This window comes from Manis javanica, chromosome 1 (genome assembly GCF_040802235.1).
Source record: "Manis javanica isolate MJ-LG chromosome 1, MJ_LKY, whole genome shotgun sequence".
In the NCBI taxonomy this organism is placed as follows: domain Eukaryota; kingdom Metazoa; phylum Chordata; class Mammalia; order Pholidota; family Manidae; genus Manis; species Manis javanica.
The window spans coordinates 158799419-158823283 of NC_133156.1; the positions used below are offsets into that span (position 1 = coordinate 158799419).

A 23865-nucleotide genomic window follows, 5' to 3' on the forward strand; every position below is an offset into this window, starting at 1 on the left:
AACTAATGAAAGCTAAATTTGGTCTACCTGCTTACTAGGTAGATGTGTCATAAAAGTTTTCTTGTTTTCTCCTTCCGTTCCAGAAAGTCAGACTTCTTACTGATTAATATAGGGCACCAGGAAAGATCAGGGAGTTTATTTTTAAGGTCATTTGCCATTTCAATCCCTTTTTAGATTTCATAAACTTCAACTTCTGAAAATTTACTCTGGGCATTCTCAAAAATGTCCATCATATCACTTGATGAGTCACATGCCTATAATAAAACTCTAAATTAAAAGTCAGTTTTAATTTATTTTCAGATGAAACATGTATATTTATATAAATATTTTCACTTAATATATTTGGCACAAAGTCCTAAGCTTATAGTTTTCAAATTGTGTCTACACTGCTCTCCATTGATCAATTCAGGAAAGTTTTGGAAAGGAATTATGTTCTTTATGAACTTGCACCTTGTTCGTTTATCCTTCCTTCTGTCTCACACCCAACAATCAGCCAGCAGTATTTCAAGATTTTAGAACATGAGAGAAAAGGGTAGAAAATGTATTCACATTGGCAGAAGTAGAGGAAGGGACTAGAGAACCCCTGCTGAGGATTTCTAACTACTGTATATTTTTCTTTATAATTTGTCTATGTTTTCCACCAATAGTACTATGGTTACCTGTATCTTTTGCTGTTTATCTCTAGTGTGAATCCATGGGACTACATGAGTGGCTTCATTTCATATCTAGATCCAGAAATTTAGAGTCTTGTTCCAGTCAACTTTTTAAAATAGGAGTTTTTCAAGGGAGAAAAAAAATGACAGGCCAATAAAATCTACAGTTTAAGAGTCAGAGATTCAAATATTAATCTTTAATGATTATGTTCCACTTTCTGCCTTTCTTCTGTGCTTTCATAAAGTACCCAGATGAGTAGAATCCATTTTTATATGAAGAATTTGAGCTACTACTTTATTGAGGGGGGAGAGGTAACAAAGTACGATCCAGTGCAAACGATGGAAATGTCACATTCTCCAAGTGCTTCCTGAATAAATTCAGAACCTGAACGATCACCAATTTGTTAAGCATTGGGATACTGTTTATATAAACTTCCATCCTTGTCTGCTTGGAGCCTCTGACCTGGATTCAAAGCTCTAGAATGTTCTACAGAAAAATTCTAAAGTAGGTAGTCATATGGGCATGAAAGGGAACCTCCTGCATCCTCCTCCCAGTATTGCACTATATAAGACCTGCCAACAAATTGCAAACAGGCCCTGTCCTGTCTCCCCACACTGTGTGGGGGCCCCCACAGGCGGAGCTTCATCAAAAGCTGCCCCCAGTCTGCTATCCACCATAAGCTGGTTTCACACACACAACCTTGTTCTTCGCACCATTTAAACATGAAAGAGAGGCAGAGTCTCTCTGTCACCCCTAAACACACAGTAGAATGAGGAACAAATTAAAAAGCAGCCAACTCTATTCCATGGGAATCTGTGCTCTGGGAGCCAGGCCACCATGTGCCTCGATGTTCTGGTCGTTCCCCTGATGAGCGTCTCCAGGCGTCTCTGTTCCTTACTGCGCTCTTCCTTCCCCAGCTGGTCATCAGCTCAGAGAGAGGAACACCTTGACCATCCTCCAGGCACTGTCCTTGCTGCCTTTGAAAGATTCTGAGTATTTTTAGTGCCATTAAAAACTGATTACAGATATACGTATTTTTTCATAAATAAAATTTGAAGCATATATGTATATATTAAAATTTTCACCAACAAAGGTGTGTTAAAAATTTCAAGTTCTGTCATTCCAGTTCAATAAAGGCACTTTTTTTTTTCTCTAGGCTTGCAAAGACTACAATTGCTAGCAACAGGTCCTGAAAGACATTTTATGGGACTTTTTTCTTTGATTTTCCTTTTCTTGAAATAAATATCCATCCTATTAATCTCTAATCATCCTGTTAATCAATGGCATGACTCTACTATCCAGAGGAAGTACTTCAATGCATAGAAGGTTTTAAATGGATTCCACAGTTGTGTCAGGTTTCAGAGTAACAAACCACAACTATGCTGGGTCAGTCACCCGAAGGGCTGCTCTGGCCATTTGCATTATGGCTTCTCACTTCCAAATCGGGCTTTCCGGCTTCCAGGTTCCGATGCCCTTCGGACTAGTCTGGGCGGTGGCTTGGGGCGGACACCTTCGGGCGCACGGTGTTCCTGCACTGGGCCAAACTGGCCTTTGGAGAGAAGGGGCTGCCGCAGCACACCTGGAAGCTGGGTGCCCCCATCTTTGCTGTGGGGAGCTGAGGGGCTGCAGAGGTGCCCTCGGCCGGAGTCCACGTCTACCTCATTCTTCCATTCTATTTTATAGGACTGGGGGGCTTTCTCTGAGAACTGTTCTGGCAAGAAGCGCCTCGCTCGGGGCTGCAGATTGAGGACGGTGGTCCCAGCGTCTGTGTCTGAGTCACTGCTATTGCCACCTGCCACAGAGCGAAAGAAGGACGACACAGGCAAGCGTTTAGAGAGCAGGCGCTGCGAGTGGGTCGGGAAGCTGCTTGCTTTCGGGCTCTCGGGGTTGGACTGGGGAGGTCTGAGGGCTCCCTGGAACTGACTGCATGGGGTGCTCTGTCACCTCCCTGGGCGTCCACGTCCACAAGGTTGTATTCATACTAATTCTGAACAGCTTCCTAGGTGCCAGGCACTGTCTTAAGCACTTTTAAATGCCTTAACCTATTGCATCCTCACAGCCACCCATTTTACAGATGAAGTAACTGAGGTTCAAGAGCTAGTAGGTGGTGGAACAGGACATCGAACAGATCATCTGTGCTCTCACCCGCCCCCTCAGGACTATCCCAGCACAGTCTGGCACACAGTAAGCAGACCAATGTTTAGCTGTGATTATAATGATTTTTGTTTCAATCTGGGGTCTTAGACATGGCCTTTTTATTTCGTTTATATTTTCATAAAAGGGCTGAGCACCAAGGCACACTCTTTAAACAATGGGGAGAGGTATGATCAGAGCTGGTTGTCAGAATTCAGGTCCTAGAGGACTGCAGGTAGGACAGCTCACGGGACTTGGGAACTGGCTGCATTTGATGGATGCACGGTGCCAACATGGCCCACCACTCTAAAAATTCAGGGCTCCCCTCTTCATCCCTCACCCTCCCTCCTCATTCCTCAGCTTACGCTCCGTTACGTTTCATTAGCTTTTCATAGCCTACAGCCATCGTTAGCCTTTCCTCTTCTTGGTTAATTAAATAAACAAGCAAAAAAATCCAAAAAACAAAAAATGGGGGTATTATTATTGCACCCCACATTTTCCCAGCATCATGCCCAATCATATCTCCCCTGGGGTCACCAGAAAACATCTTGGAGTCTATGTAAAGCTTACCCTCAAATAAAGAGATATTGGACCTTATGTCAGAGATATTAGACCTTAAGCTTCAATAATTACAGTCAGAAGTAAAATATACAGCTGCCTTTATGAAAATATATTAGAAGTGTAAAAAATTTATATACACCTTTGCTGATTTAAACTTTCTATTTACCTGTTCACTAAACAACTGGTGACAATATTTACCTTTTCTATACCAAACAATCATTATGGAAAACAACAGATTGAATTATTTATAAGGTACATAGAACTCCATTAAGAAAGGTTACAATGCTAATAAAAGATCACCACATTATTACTTTAGATTTGTACACTATTGAACTCATTGTCCTTAAGGAAGACAAAGAACAGGAAAAGTTTTCTATTTTATAAACATCAATAAATAAATTTAGCTTTTCTGCTCCAACTGTATTTATTACCTGTGTTAGAAGTATTCTTTTTCTTTTGTAGCTTTTCTGGAAGCTTTGTATTTTTTGGTAAGGATAAGTATCGAGAGGTTGACGTGGAAGCCTGTAAGACACAGGAAACTGTAATTAGAAACCCAGATGTCATTTATTGTATTTTAGAAGTTTAAAATCTTATGATACACCTTGTTACAAATTAAAATTCTACTTGATTCCAAAATGACTTTGTGAGAGGCTACAGGGATCAGGGATAAATTTCCAACCAAAAATTAACTAAATTTTTTAAATAACTAAGTCTCTTCTAAAGTATAACAGATATCAGTACTAAGGAAAATGGAAATAAAGTAGGATCATTGGAAAATATGTGAAAACTCTTGGGATTTCTTAAAGAAACTGTACAGAAACATCCATATGAAACTATTACTAAAAGAGACACAGAACCTATATGTATGGGGAAGAAAATATATGGAAAACATAGTATATTTAAATTTTAATTAATTTTTACAAGTTTTGAAAAGAACAGAGAAAGGATTACTATAGCTAATTTGCTGACATTTGCAATGCCACAATCTCTACTTTCTTTGACTTTCAGTCAATGCTGCCACATTTTACACATTAAAACAGAGCTGCTCTTCTTGTTCACACATTACCGTCTTGGTCTCTAAAGACCCAATATAGAATATGATCAAAAACAAGATGCAGTGCCTGCCATGTTCAATCAATCAATCATAATATCTTTTTTAAATGGTTTTCCTTTATCTATTGACAATGCCCCATGTCAGGTGAAAAGCCGAGCAATCTTCCCTGTGAACATTCACTTGCCCAACACATGCAGGATGCCCACCTTCAGGCTGCAGCCTCTCCTTGGAGTGGTCAGTATTACTTTCCAAATGCCTGGCCCAGCCATTCTGCTTAAAATTGTAGTTTGACTGACCCTTCCATGCATTCCCAATCTCCTTTCTTAGTGATTTTTCTTTGTCTGTCTTTTCCATAGCACTAAAGTGCCTTTTAACACAGCAGGGAATTGATCCTGTCTATTGCTGATCGTCTCCTCTCCAACTAGACTCTGAATTCTGCACGTGAAGAAATCGGTCAGTTTTGTTCACTCATGCACCAAGTGCCCAGAGCAAGTGCCTGGAACGTAATAGGCACTAAGTAACATCTGCAAAGCGTTTCTAATTAACTCCATCCCAGAATTCCTGTGAATCAACCTTCAGGAGCCTTTCTGTCAGTAGAGCCTTGGGACCAGCTGCTGGCCCTGCTCCTGGAAGGCGTCTGCATCCCAGAGGCACAAACTCTCGTTACCCTGCGCTCCTGATTCAGGCTGCTGTCCTTCCTAATGCTTTCTCGCAAGCTGTGCCTCCGTCGGATCAGAATCTCCTTGGCTTGTCTCTCACTGGTGTCGGCCGTCAGATTGTGTCTGTTGTATGACAATGTCTGCAAGGAATACACAAGAGGCATTTTACAAAAAAACTGACCCATGCCCCAGAAATTCCAGAGCCTCACATTTCTTTAGCTCTGTACCTCAGCTAGGCACTTAACAACCAATGGGTAGAGCAAAACAAAAAACAGTATGAAAGCTAACACTAAGAGATTTTGAGAGATTCATCTTCTGATAAGACCAGGGAATGCACTTTTTTGTTTCATTGAAAAATGTGATCTTTATAAACCAGAAAAATGATTTAATTTATCAAAGATGCCTTTGTCTACCTGGAAGTACCTTGTATTTACTGAGCCCTCCTTAGCAGCTGGGGAAAAAAATACAAGTCATTTTCATTCATTCTCTATGGAGAAGGAATTACTGGCATAAATATGAACCACTCTGGGCCACTTGGTGGCGCCATGGCCTTTAGATTAACTTCAGAACATTTCTTTTCAACTGGGTTGTCAAATTGAGAAAGCTGCTGTTAGGACCAGCTAAGATCATCTCCTAGTATTTAAGGCAGTAAAATTTCTAAACTAGGGCTGTACCTGGAATTCCTTTTTAGTTTTATAGGCTATGTAGAAACTAATAGCTATTTACAAGCTAAAAGAAATCTGTTTTCTAAAATAAATTGTAATTAGCAATTAATTTCATTTTCTGATAAAATTAATGTGTACTTCTAGGGACTATCCCTGTATCCAGAACTATATTAGGACTAGAAGAGATATTCAAAAGCAACATAGAACAAGGCTCATTCTCTGCCTTGAGGAATGTACTATCTAGTGGAGCAGCTAAGACTAACAAAATAATACAAAATCATGAAACTAAGTGCTGAAACTATGTGGTACAGGATGAGTTCTAAGATGGAAAAATAGGGCTGGAAAAATATGCAGGTTGTTGGGGAAACCTTACAAATGGGAAGCTACAAATCAGCAGACAGGAAGCAATAGGACATTCCAAGTGGAATCCGAGAAGAAATAACACAAGCCAAGGAGTGAAGTCAGAAGCTACATGTCTGGGGCAGGTGAAGGAGATGCAGAAATAAGATCAGATAAGGTGGAACTTGGAAGAGAGACCCCAGGTTCTGAAAGAATATCTGAGCCTAGGAGCGACCAGTCAGTCATTCTGCTTCATTTTAAACAGGAGAATGCTGCCATGAAAAGGTGCTTTAGGGAAAGGGGTGGAGCGACAGCAATGTAAGATGGAATGGGGCAACCTTTGGGGAGACCAGCCAAAATGATACAGAAATGACCCCGGCCTGAGTGAGGAAGACTCCTGACACGTGGCATGGCCTGTGTACCACTTCATCTCCTGTGCCTTGATTTCTTTAAAAAATTTAAAAAGAGCAATCAATCACTTTCTTCACAAGTAGTTAACACATGTTTTTCTGTCCAAGTAGCGGATCTCCCAGGGGACTTACCCGTGGTGTCGGGGAGAAGAGTTCAAGCACCCTAACCAGACAAGACTCTGTGACAAAAGGGGAGGCTGCATGGCCCCTGCAGGGGTTGGCCTGACGGTGGGATACTGCCTACTATAACTGGATCGCACAAATTCAGAGGGCATGTTTTTAGCCAAAAGCAAGGAACTATTTTACTAAATAAATTATTCTCACTCGCTGACGGATTTGATAGAGATTTCTTGATAATAATTCTCGAATTTCATCCATTTCACCAGGTGTGAGCTTTCTTATTTTTTCTTCCCGACAGTCACTGTGAAAGTTTAGGAAAAGCATATTTCACTATTCAACAGATATTGGAATCACCAGTGTTCTTAGAGATATAATATCATTATTTAAAAAGAACATTAAAGAATAACACTAAGAAATTATTCAGTATTTTAAAATAATCCAAAGTTCTAAAACTTTTCAGTGTCGAAGTTATTCATGACAAGTTTAAATCATGCACATGATTTCAGAGTCTGTTTTTTAAGGAAGAAAAATGGTAGTAGCTTATAATGCTACCACTTTATTACTTGTAATACTCTATAAATAAAATAATGTAGAATAGTTTTTTCCCACAGAAAGTTACTTGGCTATATCTTGCTATTAAGGCCCAGTCTTTCAAATACCTCATTAGAAATATTTACAAAGTCACCATTTATAATAGGTATGTATACACAGTTGATCTTCATCATTCAGGGATTCCATATTTGCAAATTCACCTACTTGCTAAAAATTATTTGCAAGACAATTATCAAGACCTATGGCATGTTCACAGTCATTCACAGACATGGGCAAGGTAGGGAAAAATTTGAATGGGAAAAAATTCATTTTTAGTTTTATAAGCTATATAGAAGCTAACAGCTTACAGTGAAGCTAGTAGTAGCTATTTATAAGCTAACAGAAATCTATTTTCTAAAATAAATTGTAATTAGTAACTAGTTTTATTTTCTGATAAAATTCATGTGTACTTCTAGGGAATATCCCCGTATCCAGAACTATACTAGGGCTAGAAAAGATGTGCCCAACACACAGGCTCCCAGAGGAGGCTGAACATGGCAATACTCTGCCTAGTTGTCTCAGCTCTTGTATAAATGTCCTTTTCAAGGTCTATTTAGTGACACACTTTTCACATTTTTGTGTTTTGATGGTTTCCCTGTTTCAAATGGCCCCCAAGCATAGGTGTGGAGTGCTGTCTCATGCTCCTAAGCACAAGAAAGCTGTGATGTGCCTTCTGGAAAAAATGGGTTAAGTAAGCTTTGTTCAAGCAAGAGTTACGGTACTGTTGGCCATGAGTTGAATGTTAGTGAACCAGCAATATATATTAAATAAGGTGTCTTTAAACAGAAACATACATAAAACAAGATTATCTATCAATCAGCTGCTGAAAATGTTCTGACCAGAGGCTTGCAGAAACCTAACTCGGTATTTCCTCCGGGAGCAGTGGTTCTGTATTTGCAAATCAGTGTTCCTACTTTGTAGAGCATAACATTATAGACCTTATAAAGATTTAACATCGACTTTATAGACTTATTAAAACACATCAACTTTACACAACGGAACTACTGCAAACAATGAGAATCGACCGTATTTGTAAGTTTTATTCGAACTCCTTCAAAAAGGAGAAATTATGAAAATAAAGTTGGTTAGGCTAACATATATAAATGCAGGTCTCAGGGAAGATGAGCCAAGGATGCACAAATTGAAAAGAACAGTTCTCTTATATTTTTCTAAATGCAAACTTGTTGCTGTAAACCAACCATACTAGTAATTACTGGGGTCAAAACCTATGCCCACTGGGTAATGGATAAACATAAAGGAATGAATACAGAAATTTGAGGCTTCAGCAGGACAGACTTCTCTAGATTTAAATCATTCATTTTTGCCTCAGTTGCTCAGATTAGTTTTTAAGAAGCATCTTCTTAGATTGAGGCATCATTGTTTAGACAGCTGTCCAGCTTCCTAGTCCAGTTGTTTCTTCAGCAAAGTTAATTCAGAGAATTTTGGAGTTGGAAGAACAAGGAAGGGTAACAAGTAGCCATCGTTTTAGTACCCAATTTTCTTGCATCATGGTCCCACCAAGTTTTTCCCAACATGTGTTTGCATAACTGAAGTGTTAAGTGTACAACTACCTCCCTTGTTTAAGCTTAAGGTTTTTTAAAATTGGAATTTAATACAAAGAAAGAAAAGTGCATGAAACTTACAGGTGCAGCTGAATGACTTATCACAAAGTGAATGTACTTAAACAACCACTACTCAAGTCAAAAAAATGGAACATTAACTTCAAGTCAAAAAAATGGAACATTAACTAGAATCCCAGAAACCACTTCATGCCCCAGCCCCAAACAATCACCACCTCCCTCCCTCTTTGCCAAAGACAACCACTACCCCAACTTCTAATTTTGTATAATATTTGCAAGCCATATAAATGGGGTCATTTAAATACAATATGTAGTCTTTTAAATTTAGCTTCTTTTGCTAGCATTATGTTGGAAATTCATCTGTGTTATTGCATGAAGCTGTAGTTTGTTCATTTTAATCATTGTATAATATCCCGTCATGTGAATATATCACAATTTATCCATATATTGTTGATGGGTATTTGGTTTATTTACAACTTTGGATATTACAAAAAAAGGCTCCTATGCATATTATCACATACATATTTTTGGAACACATACAATTACTGACCATCTGGATATCCTATTTTGTAAAGTGCCTGAATAAGTCTCCTGTCCATTTTTCTAGAGAACTGTCTTCTTTAGACATTTTTCAGTTTTATGTGAGGCAAGTATCTTCTCCTACTTTATGGTTTTTATTCCTCTAATGAAATCTTTTCCTATCACAACATTAAGACAACATTCTCCTATATAATTTTCAAAAGCTTTATTGTTTCACCTCTCACATTCAGATCTATAATATTCTTTGACTTCACAATGTGAAGTAGTGTTTAATTTCATTTTATCTCCATATGGGTATCTATAATTTTTTAAGTTCATCTCCCCACTGGTTTGTATTATAAACTTTGTTATTAATTAAGTGTCCACATATGGGTGAGTTCATTCCACACTTTTATTTTATCTTATTTTCTACTGTCTATTTTGTCCCTTTGTCCAGTATCATTTTGTTTCAGTCATGTAAGTTCTGTAGCAAATCTTGTTACCTAGTAGTGTAAATCACTTAATTTGTTCTTCAATTTTGAAGAAAATTTTGTCTGACTTAATTTTGGCCCTTTACATTTCCATAGAAATTTTAAACAAGTTGCTTGGAACCCACTCTAACCGTCTCTCCTTTCTAAATGGAGGAAGTTTCAATGCAATTACCTTTGGGGTCAAGGTTATCATCTTACCATTTGCATTCTATCTGTCCCATCTATTCTATGATTTTTTTCTACTTTGCTGCCTTTTAAATTTTTCTTTTATTTTGTTATTTCATTTCCCTTCTTGGTTGACTCATTACATTCTTCTACGATATCTTTAGTGGTTACATGGGATTATAACATTAATCACTGACTTATTAAAGTCCAAAATAAATTTTTATTCTTACCACTTTCTGGACAACATAGGACCTTAGGACATAACAGCACCAATTCACCACTCTCCCACCTCATAAGTTAGTATTGCTGTTGATTTTAATTCTATATTCATTTGAAACCCCACAGACATTATTATTTTATGCAATTAGTATTCATTCAGATTTTATATTTACTGTTTCATTGCTGTAACTGTTCCCTTCATCTCCAAATCTCTGTGAGACTCTTTTCCTTCTGCCTGAAACAATTTACTGTTATTTTAGTATGATGGTTTTTCTTTGTCTGAAATGTTTTTATTCTACTTTTTTGAGGGATACTTTAGAAGGCTATGGAACTCTAGGTTATCAGTTACTTTTTCAGAATTTTGAAGATACCAATGGTTTTATTGAAAAATCATTTGTCAGATTTTTTTTTCTTTTGAAGAAAATAGGTCTCTTGTTTCCTCTAAGTATGTTTAAAATTTTCTCTCTGTGTTTCTGGCAGTTTTACTAGAATGCACCTACATTTGGTTTTCTTACCTAATCTGCTTGGGGTTTGTCATAGTTCATATCTTTTATCTGTTTGGGGAAATTCTGTTATAATCTCTTAAAATACTGCTTGTACAAATTGCTCTCTTATCTGTTTTTGGAACTTTTCAACATATCCCATATATTTATTACTTTCTTTTCCATATTTTCCATTGTCTTTTCACTCTATGCTTCATTCTATTTATTTCCTTCTATCCTATCTTCCAATAAGTCAATTCTCTCTTCAGCTATGTCTAATCTGCTTTTACACCTGTCAAATAGAATCCTAAATTTTGTTACATTTTTAGCTCAAATATTCAAGTAACTTAGATACTTTTTATTTATATTATTTCTATGACAATGCCAAAAATACCAATTTCATTTTCTCTCCTTAACTATATTATTTCTATTTTAAAGTCCCTGTTTAATAACTCAATTATCTGAATTCCATTTGTGCCTGTTACTACTCTGTATTTTTGTTTATCTATTTCCAAATTTTTTTCAATCACATTTCTTTGTCTACTCATGTTCTTCTGATAGTTTCTAGACATTATATATGAGAAATCATGACATTGTTTAAGGCTCTTTATAATCTTATTTTCCTCCAGAGAAGATTTAAGTTTACTTCTCTCAAGCAGCCAAGGGAAGTATCTACCTTATATGATTTAAACAATCATGGATTGAGATAATTCTAAGCTTGATTTCTCTCCTTTGAGGTTTATGGTGCAGAAATTTGAAGTAACAACCTATAGTAAGAACCTAGAAGCTCCTCCTTCTTGGTAAGTGCTGAATCCCAAATTTATTTTCTAAGACCAATTACTCTGTCAAGACCTCCATTTTAGCCCTTTAGACTCTTAGACACTTTCTTCATAATCCAGGAAGAAAATTCCTCTTCTTGGACTTCCCTGTTCTATTGACTTTTGGTCAAGAAATTGTTTACCACACTGGTACAGTCTAGCTTTAAAGCAGATTTTTAAAATATATTTTTTCCTTTGTTTTCTAGTTGTTCTCAGAAAACAATCTGGTCTAGAACTCAATCCATTATTGCCAGAAATACAATTCCTTTTAACCTCCCTTTTGTTTCCACTTTCCTCTAAAGAAAACATTTCAGGGGAGGTAGAATGGTCAATATGGTGCTCACTTACCCAACTATGCAGCTAGGCATTAATTTTGTAACCTACTGCCCTAACCTTAAACCTTTGCCTTTGCTTTGCTTACTGCTGGCTTCAAAATGAGCTATGAACAGAGAGAAAAACTGGTATTTCCTTCTGTGATCACAAAGACAATAGCTCTCCTTTGAGAAGCTGGACAATTGAATTATCCTTTGCTTGAACTGCAAATGGAATAGTACATATGAAAGGTCATAAAATTATAAAGCTAAGGGAAACTAAGGATCAAGCCCAGCCCCTTTTTCTACTTTAAGACACTCAATTTCAGGGAAATAGGTGGACCAGCTTAAAGTCATACAGGGTGTTATTTGCATAGTGGGACAATACATCTGTCATTCTGTTCAATCCACTATGTTTCTAATGTTATATAATGCCTCTCCCTCCAAGCCATTCTGACTGCTATTTCTTTTAATTCTGGATTGTGTAAACGCCCATAATTACTATAAGAGACTTACAGTCCTGGTAAAAAAAAATCACAGTTTATATCACTGGGTGTGATGTGGAGCTTCATCTCATTTCAACCCTCCCATAGATAGCATTTTAATTATGTGACATTTGGTTGAAATGAGCTTCACATTCATCAGTGAAAAAAGAGATCAGTAGAACCTATAATTTCTGTCATTTTTGTGATAGGAAAGGAATGATATTCACATGATGAAATAACCTCATTTGCTAATGGAGTATTTACTTGTTCTGCTATGGATTTGCTATAAGATTTTGGGTATGTCGTCACTTCATAATGCTGTGTCCTCATTTCCTCATTTTTAAAATTAAGGAGACAGACTAGGTTAGTGGATCTCAATTCTGCTTACATATTAGAAACATCTGAAGGACTTACAAAAATACTATACCTAGGCTTCAACCCCAGAGATGCTGATTTTATTTTTCTGGGTGGGGCCTAGACATGTACATTATTTAAAGGCTCTTAAGGTGTTTGTAACATGCCATGTGGTTGAGAATCTCTGTACTGGATTATCGCTAATATTTTTTGCAAGCCTTAAACTGTGATTCTGTGAATAATCAAAGAGGAAATAGCTGCATAATTACATAGATATTTATAATAGCACATGTAACATACCTTAAAATATTCCATTTAAAAATTCTTGCTAAAGAGGCTTTTTAATTTACTTTCCAAAAGCACTGAATGTCCCAGAGCAAATATAATAAAGGCATAGTCACACTAAGCATTTTCTAACTAGGCAATTAAAAAAATAACAGCATCATGTGACATGATGTGACATAGTGCACTGATTTCTAGGCTTTCACTATTCACCAGAATCTCGTTCTGCTTGAAGTCTTTAGGTCACTCTCTAGGACATAGGTCAAATTCGTTCTTATAAGTGGTTTTGAAATGCTATAAAGACACACAGTAACACAACTTTTATTTGCCAAATGGTACTTACTTTAAAGACGCAAAAGAAGGGACAGTACTTATCATCCCAGTCTCTGCCATCTCGATGGCATGTTTTATTTCAAGCTTTTTATATAAGGACACAATGCTTGACTTGGGTTGGTTTTCCCGAATCAAAAGCTTCCGCAGATATTTGTCATCAAACTTCTTAAACCTGGAAATATAGAAAATTAAAGCTTCAGTTAATTTATAGTGACTAAGAAAAGACCTGTTTATACCAATAAAATAATTTCCACTACTCCTGCAGAAAAATTTAGTAGTTGTCCTTAGTTAATATGATCATTATATATATTTTCATGTGTGCATACCTGAAATAAGCATGTACACCCATACACACATGAACACACATATGGCACCTATCGGCATATTTTTGTATATATAGTCAGGACATATACACATCTAATATTCACTAATTATAGATTAAATACCTGCTGTTCTCTATTTCTCTGCTTCATCTTTTAGCAAATTCATTCAAAGATATGATTAATACTATATCCAATTCCTCTCCCCTGATTCTCTCTTGCCAATTCACAAATCAGGCTGTGGCGCCCCCACAGTTTAAATATAATGGCCAATTACTACTCCTCCCCTTTCCTAACCACTCCTTCCTTAAAACACTGTCTTCTAGGACGTTACACGCCCCTGGGTTCCCTTCCACTGCTTCCTCAGTCTCTTTTGTTGGCTCTTTTTCTTCCTTCTGCCTCTCACCACAGAAGTGCCCAGGGCTCAGTCCTTGGCCTTCTTCTCCACCTGTACTCACTCTCGTGGGGATCTTCCCCTGTTTCATGGACTTTAATAGCATCTCCAAGCCAATGACTCCCAGATCTGTGTCTCCATCTCCAACCTCTCTCAAACCAATAAATGGATATTCAGCTGCCTACTCAACATCTCCACTTGGATATCTAGGAGGCATCTCAAACTTGACATGCTTAAACTGAACTGATGTTCTACAATCCTCCCCATTTCAGTTAATGACAGCTCTACCAGTCAAAACCTTGATGTCATCTTTGATACGTCTGCTTCTCTCCTATTCCATGGTATGGACTGAACTGTGTGCCCCTAAAAATTCAAATGTTGAAGTCCTAAATTCCAATATCTCAGAATGTGACCATATTTGGAGATAGGGTCCTTAGAGAGTAGATTAATTTAAAATAAGGTCCTTAAGATGGGCCTGGCTGCAACTACTGGCATCTGCATATTAAAAGGAAATTTGGACACAGACATGTACAGAGGGAAAATGATGTGAACAGGCAGGAAGAAGAAGATCATCTACTAGCCAAGGAGACAGAACTTTAAAGAGATCTCCCCTTCACGGCTCCCAGAAGGAATCAAATCTACTGAGACTTTGATCTTGGGCTTCTAGCCTCCAGAACTGTGAGAAAATACCTTTCTATTGTTTAGGTCACCCAGTCTGTGGTACTTCATTATAGCAGCTCCAGTAAACTGATACTCTATATCCACTCTCTTGGCAATTTCTCTTGGTGCCACCATCAAAATACATAAAAAATCCAACCACTTCTACTGCCATCCCCAGAAGCCAAGACTTCTTACAACGGGCACCTAGCTGGTCTCTCTGCTTCCACCATTGCACTGCATTTCTATAGACTGTCCTGGACACAGAAGTCAGAGTTATCCTGTTGAAAGGTAAGTCAAGGCACATAATGCCTCTGCCTCTCACTTGAGTAAAGGTACCATGGCCTGGAGGCCCTCCACAGTCTGGAGCTACACCTGTCAGTCGAGTGCTGCCCCACTGAAGTCCAGCCTCACTGATATTTCCTTCCATGGGAACTTGCCAGCTGTGCCCCCACCTGTGGGCCTTTATACTTCCTATTCTCCTAGGAACACTTATCTGTAGGGCTCATACAGAGACCTTGTTGTGTTCAGACTTCCCTTGATAGTCATTTGTCAAAAGAGCCTTTCTTATCCATCACATTAGGATTGCCTACCATCTCTACCACCCTCACCCCTACACCACCCCTCACACAAACTTCCTATTCTACTTCCTGGACATATTTTTCTCCAAGCAGTTATCATTTTATAACTATATAATTCATTTATTTAGCTTGTTTTCTCTCTCCTAGCACCAAAGTTATCTGCCTGGGCAGAGTTTTTGTTGTTGAACTGTGGCTGGCACACCATAAGTGTGTATGGTAGAATGTATCATTGGGCTCCAATTCCTCCTTGTATCCTCACCCTCTGCCATATTCCTTGGCTATGTCCTTCTACTATGGCCTAGGGAACCTGCCCTGCCACTGGGCTCAATAATGTTACCTGCTTTGCTAAGTGGGCTATTAGCTTTCACACGATGGGAGCGGAGCCTTACAGTGGGCTTGCTTATTGCAGCCTGCCCTTCTGATTCCACAATTGCTATGAGACGTATGGAATGACTCAGCCCCAGGACAAAAATGAATGTCCCATGAAGCAGAGTTAAGTCACCCCAGTTCCATGAGAAGAGGCTAGCCTGCATCAGGTGACACCAGCCAACCCAATGACTTGTAAGCAAGGCCAGTCCCATCACCAAGCCCAGCCCAGATCAGCTGACTCAGCCTCTTGACTCGTGTGCTTTAGCAAGTGACTATTGTTTTGAGCAGCTGAGTTTCGGGGTGGTTTGTTATGTAACATTATTATGCCAATATGTAAGTGAAATGGCATGCAATAAATATTTGTTGAAAAAGAAAGAAATGTATTACAGTGATCACCATAATCCCAAAGAGGTTTATAGACACACCTGTGCTATGAAAGGAAACAATGCTAACCCACACTGTTGGTGCTAGTCCTTTGTTCGAAATACTGGAGGGCTATTAATAATTAAGGAGAGCCATCCCTAAAGTGCTTTGCTATTGATTATACTAACACTGGGCCTATTTTTTTCTAAGTTTATTTTTAATTTCATGTTACACCCATTGAACCAAGATCCTGGCAGCGACACATCTTTTTAAACTTCTTTTATTGTTTCGGTTTTTCACTAGAAGAATAAACGTTCAGGACAATGACACCTGATTTACTGAGCATAGCAACTGCATTTTCTCTCTTCACTTCATTTCCACACCTTTCATTTCTCTGCCAAACTACACATATGTGGTTTCTTTTACCATCATTAGCAACTTTTGCCAAGTTTGTGAAATTCTCTACTGCAATATCCTTCCATTTCATCCTCAGAGGATCAAATGCCTCACGGATTCTATGACAGGACCACAATAAATCCACAGCATGAGGATTCCAGAAGAAAGGTAAAGATGCCGAACATACCTAAAACAATCATGTCATTTTTATGGCCTTTTAGTAACATCAACAATTATGCACATACCAGAGATAGGATCTGAGCAGAACAAATTGTAAACATGGCCTGTTCAACACCAAATCCCTCCATACTCACCTCCCTGATCTACATGCAATATACAATGTACTTGATATTTTACCCAGAAAACTATTTGAAATTCTTTGGAAAACATCATGCATAGCAATACATAAGGGTTTATGAAATTATTAAATAAAATATGCATACTGCAGGGTAAAATGTTAGACGTGTGACAGTATTACCTACCAGGCATGAATCAAAGTTGTCTCTGCCACCTTTAGAATTTATAGTTCAATCAGCCTAGTGGCCTATAGATGTTTGCCTGGAACAGACCACATCCCCCAAGATAGACAGCACCTCTCCTGCAAGATAGGATGTAGCCAGACTTTCTCTGACACTCCTCGGCTGTGCTCCAGAACAGATCTGCATGATCTCAGGGGCCACCTCCTCCTTCTAACACTGCCCCAGGGACTGCTGGCCTGATTCCTACATCGACTCCTATCTAATTTTCCCTCTGTTTTGGGAGGCAAAGGAATGGGATAAATCTTTAGCCCAATCATCACTTTAGAAAAGGAACACACTGTTCTGGGCAACTTGTCTCTTCAGGGAAGGACTGAAAAATGCTAGAGAAGGGAGAAAAGTGGTTGCATTGAAAGGGAGAAGGTAGGAGGGAAATAGGCATGGCTCTGAAAACAATGGAGAAGGACAAGGAGAAGGGGCTGTGCCACTGCCTTGGCAGAGACCACCAGGATTGGCCTTTGCTGGGAAGGTCCTGGGGTGTAAATAAAGGGGGCATAGAAAGTCACAAGGCAGACAGGGTTTTGTCCTCTACCTCCTGCCTCCAAAAAAGTGAATCCTGACATTTTTTTTCCCCAGATTTTTACAATGGAAATTTTTAGTTAGCTTCATTTTATTACTTTGTTGCCCCCCCATGTGGCTAATTGGACACTCTCTCCAAAGAAATAAAGTAAGTTATAAAATAAGGCTAGGTCCAAGGGACCTTCCTCCATTGGTAGATAGTATGGTCAGATTGTAAAGGCTGTTCTGGCACTTAAAGTCTCTCTGTAACTCATTTTATTGCTTAATGATACCACACACCCCCACACACACCTGTTTGCTGTGTGACTGTTTTGTTACCTTTCTTATATTGCAAAATTTTAAAGGTCTGAGTTTATGGCTTACCTGCCTCACGTCCAACATCATGTCAAAACATGCGAGCAAACAGTTAGCACTCAAAAATTCCCTTATATTAAATGACATAAACTGACAGGTGATAGACTTCATGTAAATTAGTGGGGGAAGGGATATGTTAGCAAGTTAGTAAAAAAAAAAAAAGGGGCAAGAGAGCAAGAGGGATTCACCAAATAGAGTTTCGAATCTGTCCATCTGTCTTCAGGAGACACCTGTAATGCCACATTCTTCATAAGTCTTTCCTAGTCTGTGATGTGCTAGTAAATGTTAACCAATTGCTTTTTGAAATAAAAAAGGCCCTGATTCACAGCAATTGTCAGTTCCATGGTGCAATGCCTCCAGGGCTGATTCGAACTACCAATGATGACGGCACTGACTGTGGGGTCAGGAGGGGAGGCACCCAGCCCTTCTCATCAGTGTGAGCTGGCTCCTGCACCCCACTGTCCCTGCTGTCAGAATTCATCCTTACTTCTTGAGCCCGTAAGTTTGTTTTTCAGTTAGGTTAAAGCATGACCTGAATTCTGCCTGGCCAGTCTTCCCTTCCACTTTGACAAAAAGATCCTTCAAGAGAGGCACTGATGTATCCACCACAGAGTCTTTAAAGGTAGTAGGTAGGTAGATAGGTAGATAGATGATAGATAGATAGATAGATAGATAGATAGATAGATAGATAGATAGATAGATAGATAGATAGATAGATAGATAGATAGATAGATAGAAAGAAAGAAAGAAGATAGATACACTTTCATAGGTGCACATAATCTTTCTGATAAGTATGGCTTTAAAAATATTTGTTATTTCTGTTAGTCTATTTTTATTCTCAGGTGCTGTGCAGCTCTGCATTTGACAAAGCACCTCAACACATGTGGGAGAACAAATAGTAAAGGAACTCCTAGTTTTTGATCAAATAGGTTGCATTCCTTCGCCTCCCTTGCAGTGAGAAATGCCCATATGACTGAGTCTTGGCCACTTAAGGCCAGGTTATACAGTATAACTGGAAGAATTGTGTGGAAGTTTCTGATAACTTTGCTTGGGAAGGAACTAGTGCATATTCTTTGTCTCTTATCTTTCTTCCTACATGCAGCCTGGAATGTGCATAAGATGGCTAATGATGAAGCAGCCATTTTGGTCTAAGAGGCAACCTTTGAATGGAAGTTGTTAGTGGAATCAACTAGACAGAATGGTCCTGGGTCCATGAGGGGGTCTGTGGAGCAGAACTCACCTATTAAACCTACATTGCCTACCTCTGGCTATTTATATGAGAGAAATAAGCTTTTATCTTGTTCAAGCTACTATTGCTCCAGGTCTCTGTTCTAGCTGAACTTTCTCTTAAAAGATACACTGTGGAAAAACATAGGAAAGATTTGCAACTTTGAAAAATAACATAAATCAATATGCCTGGTCTCTAGAGTGATCCCAGAGCCACTTCAAGATATAATGGTCTAGGGGCTTCTTACTTGTCTCTCCAAAAGTTGTGACCCCAATGTCCACAAACATCTTCAATCCCAGTCTTCACATGATCAAAGAACTAAAACAGAAAAAGCAGGTGAATTGATTAATTTTGACCTGAAATCAGATACTTTCATGCTATTTATATCAGGTCTAAACTTCAAACACTCTGACAGTTTTTGTGGATTGTTTGTTTTACTGAAAACAACAAAACAATAATCATCTTCAAACAAATTGACAAGATGTTTTTCATATTAATACTAGGCAATTCTCAGATTATTTTCTCATCATAATGGTTTGTGCATTAGTTTAGAAAATATGAAGTATGGTAATAATTTTCCAGTAGGAATGTGTTCAGGTTGAAGGAAGTAATAGGAGAGGTTTCCTTGTTCCTGGGTGCCTGAGTTTAGAGGCTAACTTGGAGAAACCACCGTGGGGCTACGTCCACTCTCCAAACCACCCCGTACCTCCCTCGGCCTTCCACCCCTTTTACTCTCTGCCCTTCCCCTCTTCTTCAGGAAAGGAGCATCATGCTGTCAAGCTGTTCGACTGAATCCAACTATTTTTTCTTTAATCATTTAAATTATTATACTATGTCAACACGTACCCGACAATGGATTTCCTCACTGACAGCTTGCTGTTTCTTATTGGACCTCTTAACATCAAGAAACTCCACCAGTGGTCGGATAGTGATTCCCTGCACAGAATAAAAAAGACAATTTTTCTTACAAATTAAAAACTGAAGAAAAAGTTTTATTCTCCAAAGCTTTGATAACCAACAAAAGATATCTTACTCCAAGATTTAACACAGTATATGTAACATTTTATTAACTTTTTTCTCCTTCTCAATAGCTGGCATATTTTCAGAGGGCTGTGCCCCAACACCCACTACTGGAAACAAAACAATGGACAAAATTCAAGAAATGGGAAACATAATAGCAAATAATTCTAAGAAATAGAAAGGGAAAGAAATTCTAACAAAGTATTATCCAAGTCAGAGGAATCACCAACCTGTATTATCCAAAGAAAACTTTTCAATGATTCTTATATTCATTAATGTAGTGAAACAATTTTAATTGAGCTTCTACACTTGTCAGGGGCTCAAACATTTGGGACACAAGGAGGAATAGTTCAGGACCTCAGCTCCAGGACTTTGTAGTCTTAAGGGGAGAAGAACATACCAAAAACAGTTACAAAAGAGACAAGGGAGAATGAGAGATTCAGAGGGAACGCGTGGGTCAAAGAAGGCTTGGTAGACAGAGAACTCTGGCTAAGAGCCTCACAACGCATGGGAAGCATATCACAGCAGAGACCAAACCCGAGCACAGAGTCAGCAGTGAGAAAGGCTCAGAACGGGTCTGGGCATATTTACCGTGAATGTGGAAGCAGAGAACAGTAGGCTATTTAGTAAGCTAGCAAGAGAAAAAATTTCCTTAACATGATAAAAAGTATCTGCCAGAGATCTATAGTAAGCATGTGACAATAATGCAACATGAAAGCATTTTTAGTAGAACTAGGAACAGCATGAAGCCTCCTCCAAGTCTGCTATTTGACCCAGCTCTGCATGTCTCAGTCAACTAAATAAGACAAAACAGAGAGCTAGAAGCTTAGAGACTGAAATAAGTGACAAGGTTTTTGTTGCTTATGGATGGGGATCTATTTTTTTTTCCTAAAATATCTAAGGAAATCCTTTTTCATTTAAAAATACCAAGGAAGTTTCATAAAATGACTAGACATTTTATCAGCACAAATCTATCCCATATACTAATTTAAAAAAGGAATAAACATCTACGCAAGAGAGACTACATACACATAGAATAATAATATGCACCAGTATATAATATATTAAATATATAGTAGTATACTACCTAGATAATAATATGATATACTTATAAACTCTCTATATGTTTCTACATTCCTATCATGAATTGCACAAAACCTTTGCAAACAGAGCTCTAAAACTTAATTAAAGGCTATGAAAAAGATTTGAGTTTTAAAACGACATGTACAGTTCTTATATGGGATTACTTAACACTACTATGATGACAATTTATCTCAACATACATGCAATATGATTCTAAAAACATTATTCCAAAGGATTTTTAACAGAACTTGAGAGCTTAATTGTAAATTATTCTGGAAGAGTAAATGTCACCAGAAAAAGTTAAAAAAAGAATGATGAGAAACCTACAGATACCAAAACTATCAGCTCATATATTTTAAGTTATGTGACACTAGGTTAAGATAGGCCAGTTGAGGAGGAGTGAGAATGTGGTGCTAAGGACTCTCCCCAGGTTTCCTGCTTGGTGGGTGAGTGGCTGCCACACACAGCAGTATGGACAATGTGTGCATGGAAGGGGTCACTGGGTATTTTGGGGAAAGGGGTAGATATATTGAGATACGTTCCCAGTCGTGCATTTGATTTCCATTTCACCTTTCTGCATGTCTTTACATTTTTAAGAATGCTTTTGATAATATAAAGTAACTGTGATACAAACACACACACACACATATTTTTTTAAGGAGGTCATTAGTTTTAGTCCATCAATCCAGCTTTGGGCATTTTTCAGCTTAACTTTATCTTTCTGAAGTGTGAACTGATTTTGACCCAATTTGATATAAGATACACCTTGTGTTCTATTTGTATGCCAGTCTGCCACTTTGAAATAATATAGGAGGGAATGAGAGTTTTCCAATCAACACATATTCTGTAATTTCTGATTTATATTAATGAAAATAGGTGTCAACATGTGGTTTGTGTAGATGGGTGATTTCACTAAATTCTAGCTTCTATGAAGCTACTAGTTTAATAATAATTCCAGGAAAAAAGATCAATGCAATTTTTAAAACTATATAATATGTCCTAAGGACATATTTTATCATGTTTTTTTTCTGTCAGCATAATAAGGGGGTGCCTAGGTTTTTTAACATAGGACATAAAAATACAGATAGACCGAGGGCCTGCCCCCATCTGTATGCTGATTCCTTCTACTAGACTGATCACCTAGAAGTCAACAGACTGTCACAAATAAAACAAAACTGATGACAGGAAACAAGTGTGGCCTGGTACCCAGACCCACTCAAGTTTCTAAAACTACAACATTTTTTTAGTTTATAATTAGTAATACATATTAACTATATGTAATGGATCACTGACACTGTCTTTTTAAAAAGTTACTTGTTAAAACAGTCCTCTTTCCAGTCCGTTTTCTCTCTGAACGATCCGCAGTTGCCATGTTAGGCTCACAGGAATTATTGAATAGGTTCCCCCTTCCTTCCTCTCCCTCCCGTCTTCCTTTCCTTCCTTCCTCTCCATCTATTTTGGAGATTGAGCACAGGCCATCTATGTCTGTCAGATCAAGTTCCCCAAGCTGGATGCTACATTCTGAGAGCCTCAGTCTCTGGTTGGGAGAGACAGAGAAAAAGAAGATAAGGAAGAACCCGTCCGGGAAGGCACCTTATTTTACCACAGGGCAAAGCTTCTGCTTTAGATCACCTGGGGAGCAACCTGAGCAGGCTTAGGGAGAGAACTTGTTACCATTCATGCAGGGTATAAAAAAAAAGCAACACTTTAGTTCTCTGTAAACATAATTTTCAAAGCACAAGCCTAATTCTCTCCCACATACGTGGCTTTGGGACAGTAAACTCAACACCTCAGAGCCAGACCTGAGGAGGGACGGAGTGACTTCATAGCAGGCACTGGCAGGATGGCCAGGGCAGCCAGGTGGGACTGTCTCCACCAATTTCATCCCTGCCTCCCACCCACCTTTCTATTCCCAGTTATGTAAGAAAAGGGGTTGGATTAAATAATGAGCATTCTTTTGGTTTGTTCTTGTGGAACAAAGTGATTTATTATTTAGCTTTGGTTTCTTTTTTGGAATTAAATTTCATAAAACAAATCAATAAAAAGGAGGCATGAGAAACTGCCTTATATTTCTTTGATGAGTAAGCAAGCAATATCCAGAAAAACCTGAAGAAAACTATCTTACTAAAAAGCATCACTATTATTGCTATGCTATCCTATATAAGGCCTTTCTCACATTACAAATTTGACCATGGAGATCATGAGCCCATTGTAGACACAGTGCTTATTCTGGAATGGGGCAGGTGGGCTGGGCCCTTCAAAGTGTTCACAGTGGTCTCATGCTCTCACTTCCCAGCCTCCCAGCCCTCTGCTCATCTTTCTTTCAGGATTTCGCACACAGCACTGGAAGGAGTTGTCACCTGTCTCTTTCCCTGACGCCTATCTTTCCCTCCCTGTGTCATCGGTGTCTCTCCGGACTGTGCTCTCCCAATGCTCAGATATGCTGTGATGGCTCCCATCTTTGCAAAAAGAAACAAAAGCCCTCCTTTGGCACACAGCCCCCTCTGGTTCTACCGCTTTCTTCTACCAGACCTCAACAGAGTTGCCTGTATCTCCTATTTCTCTCTTAGCCTTCTCCCTGGAATCCAGTCACTGAGGCTTTCTTCCAGGATTTAGCACACTGCACTGGAAAGAGTCTGAGGCAGAATAGCCTCTTCCAGACTCATGCTTTAAATGCCGTCTGTATACTGATGAGTCTCAAATTTCTATCTCCCGCTCTGGGCTTCCTGAATAAGTACGGGACCCATGTAGAGAGTTAGTGACCTATTCAGCACCCCCATGTGGGTGTCTATAGGTATACAGCCATGTCCAAAGTGCGCA

At 38.6% G+C, this 23865-nt stretch overlaps 1 protein-coding gene and 1 long non-coding RNA gene across 4 annotated transcripts in view; one reads left to right on the top strand and one right to left on the bottom strand.

The window, feature by feature from the left end:
* The window catches only part of SLC9A2 (solute carrier family 9 member A2), a 106429-nt gene that overhangs the window by 15286 nt on the left and 67278 nt on the right, over positions 1–23865 (bottom strand). The window contains exons 6-13 of one of the 3 annotated variants that reach the window (XM_037019920.2): positions 19789–19878; positions 19190–19260; positions 13236–13397; positions 6800–6896; positions 5070–5201; positions 3780–3870; positions 3163–3210; positions 829–2446 (exon numbers count right to left, since the gene is read on the bottom strand). In XM_037019920.2, coding sequence (XP_036875815.1) covers positions 2076–2446; positions 3163–3210; positions 3780–3870; positions 5070–5201; positions 6800–6896; positions 13236–13397; positions 19190–19260; positions 19789–19878 — 1062 coding nt within the window. In that variant the 3' untranslated portion in view covers positions 829–2075. Of the gene's footprint in view, positions 1–828; positions 2447–3162; positions 3211–3779; positions 3871–5069; positions 5202–6799; positions 6897–13235; positions 13398–19189; positions 19261–19788; positions 19879–23865 lie in introns of those variants that run through there. The other 2 variants (XM_037019921.2, XM_037019922.2) reach the window with 2 other exon arrangements.
* Positions 2453–5063, top strand: LOC140849951 (uncharacterized). The gene is made up of 3 exons (XR_012132409.1): positions 2453–2838; positions 4547–4636; positions 4759–5063. It is a non-coding gene; the product is annotated as an uncharacterized lncRNA (long non-coding RNA).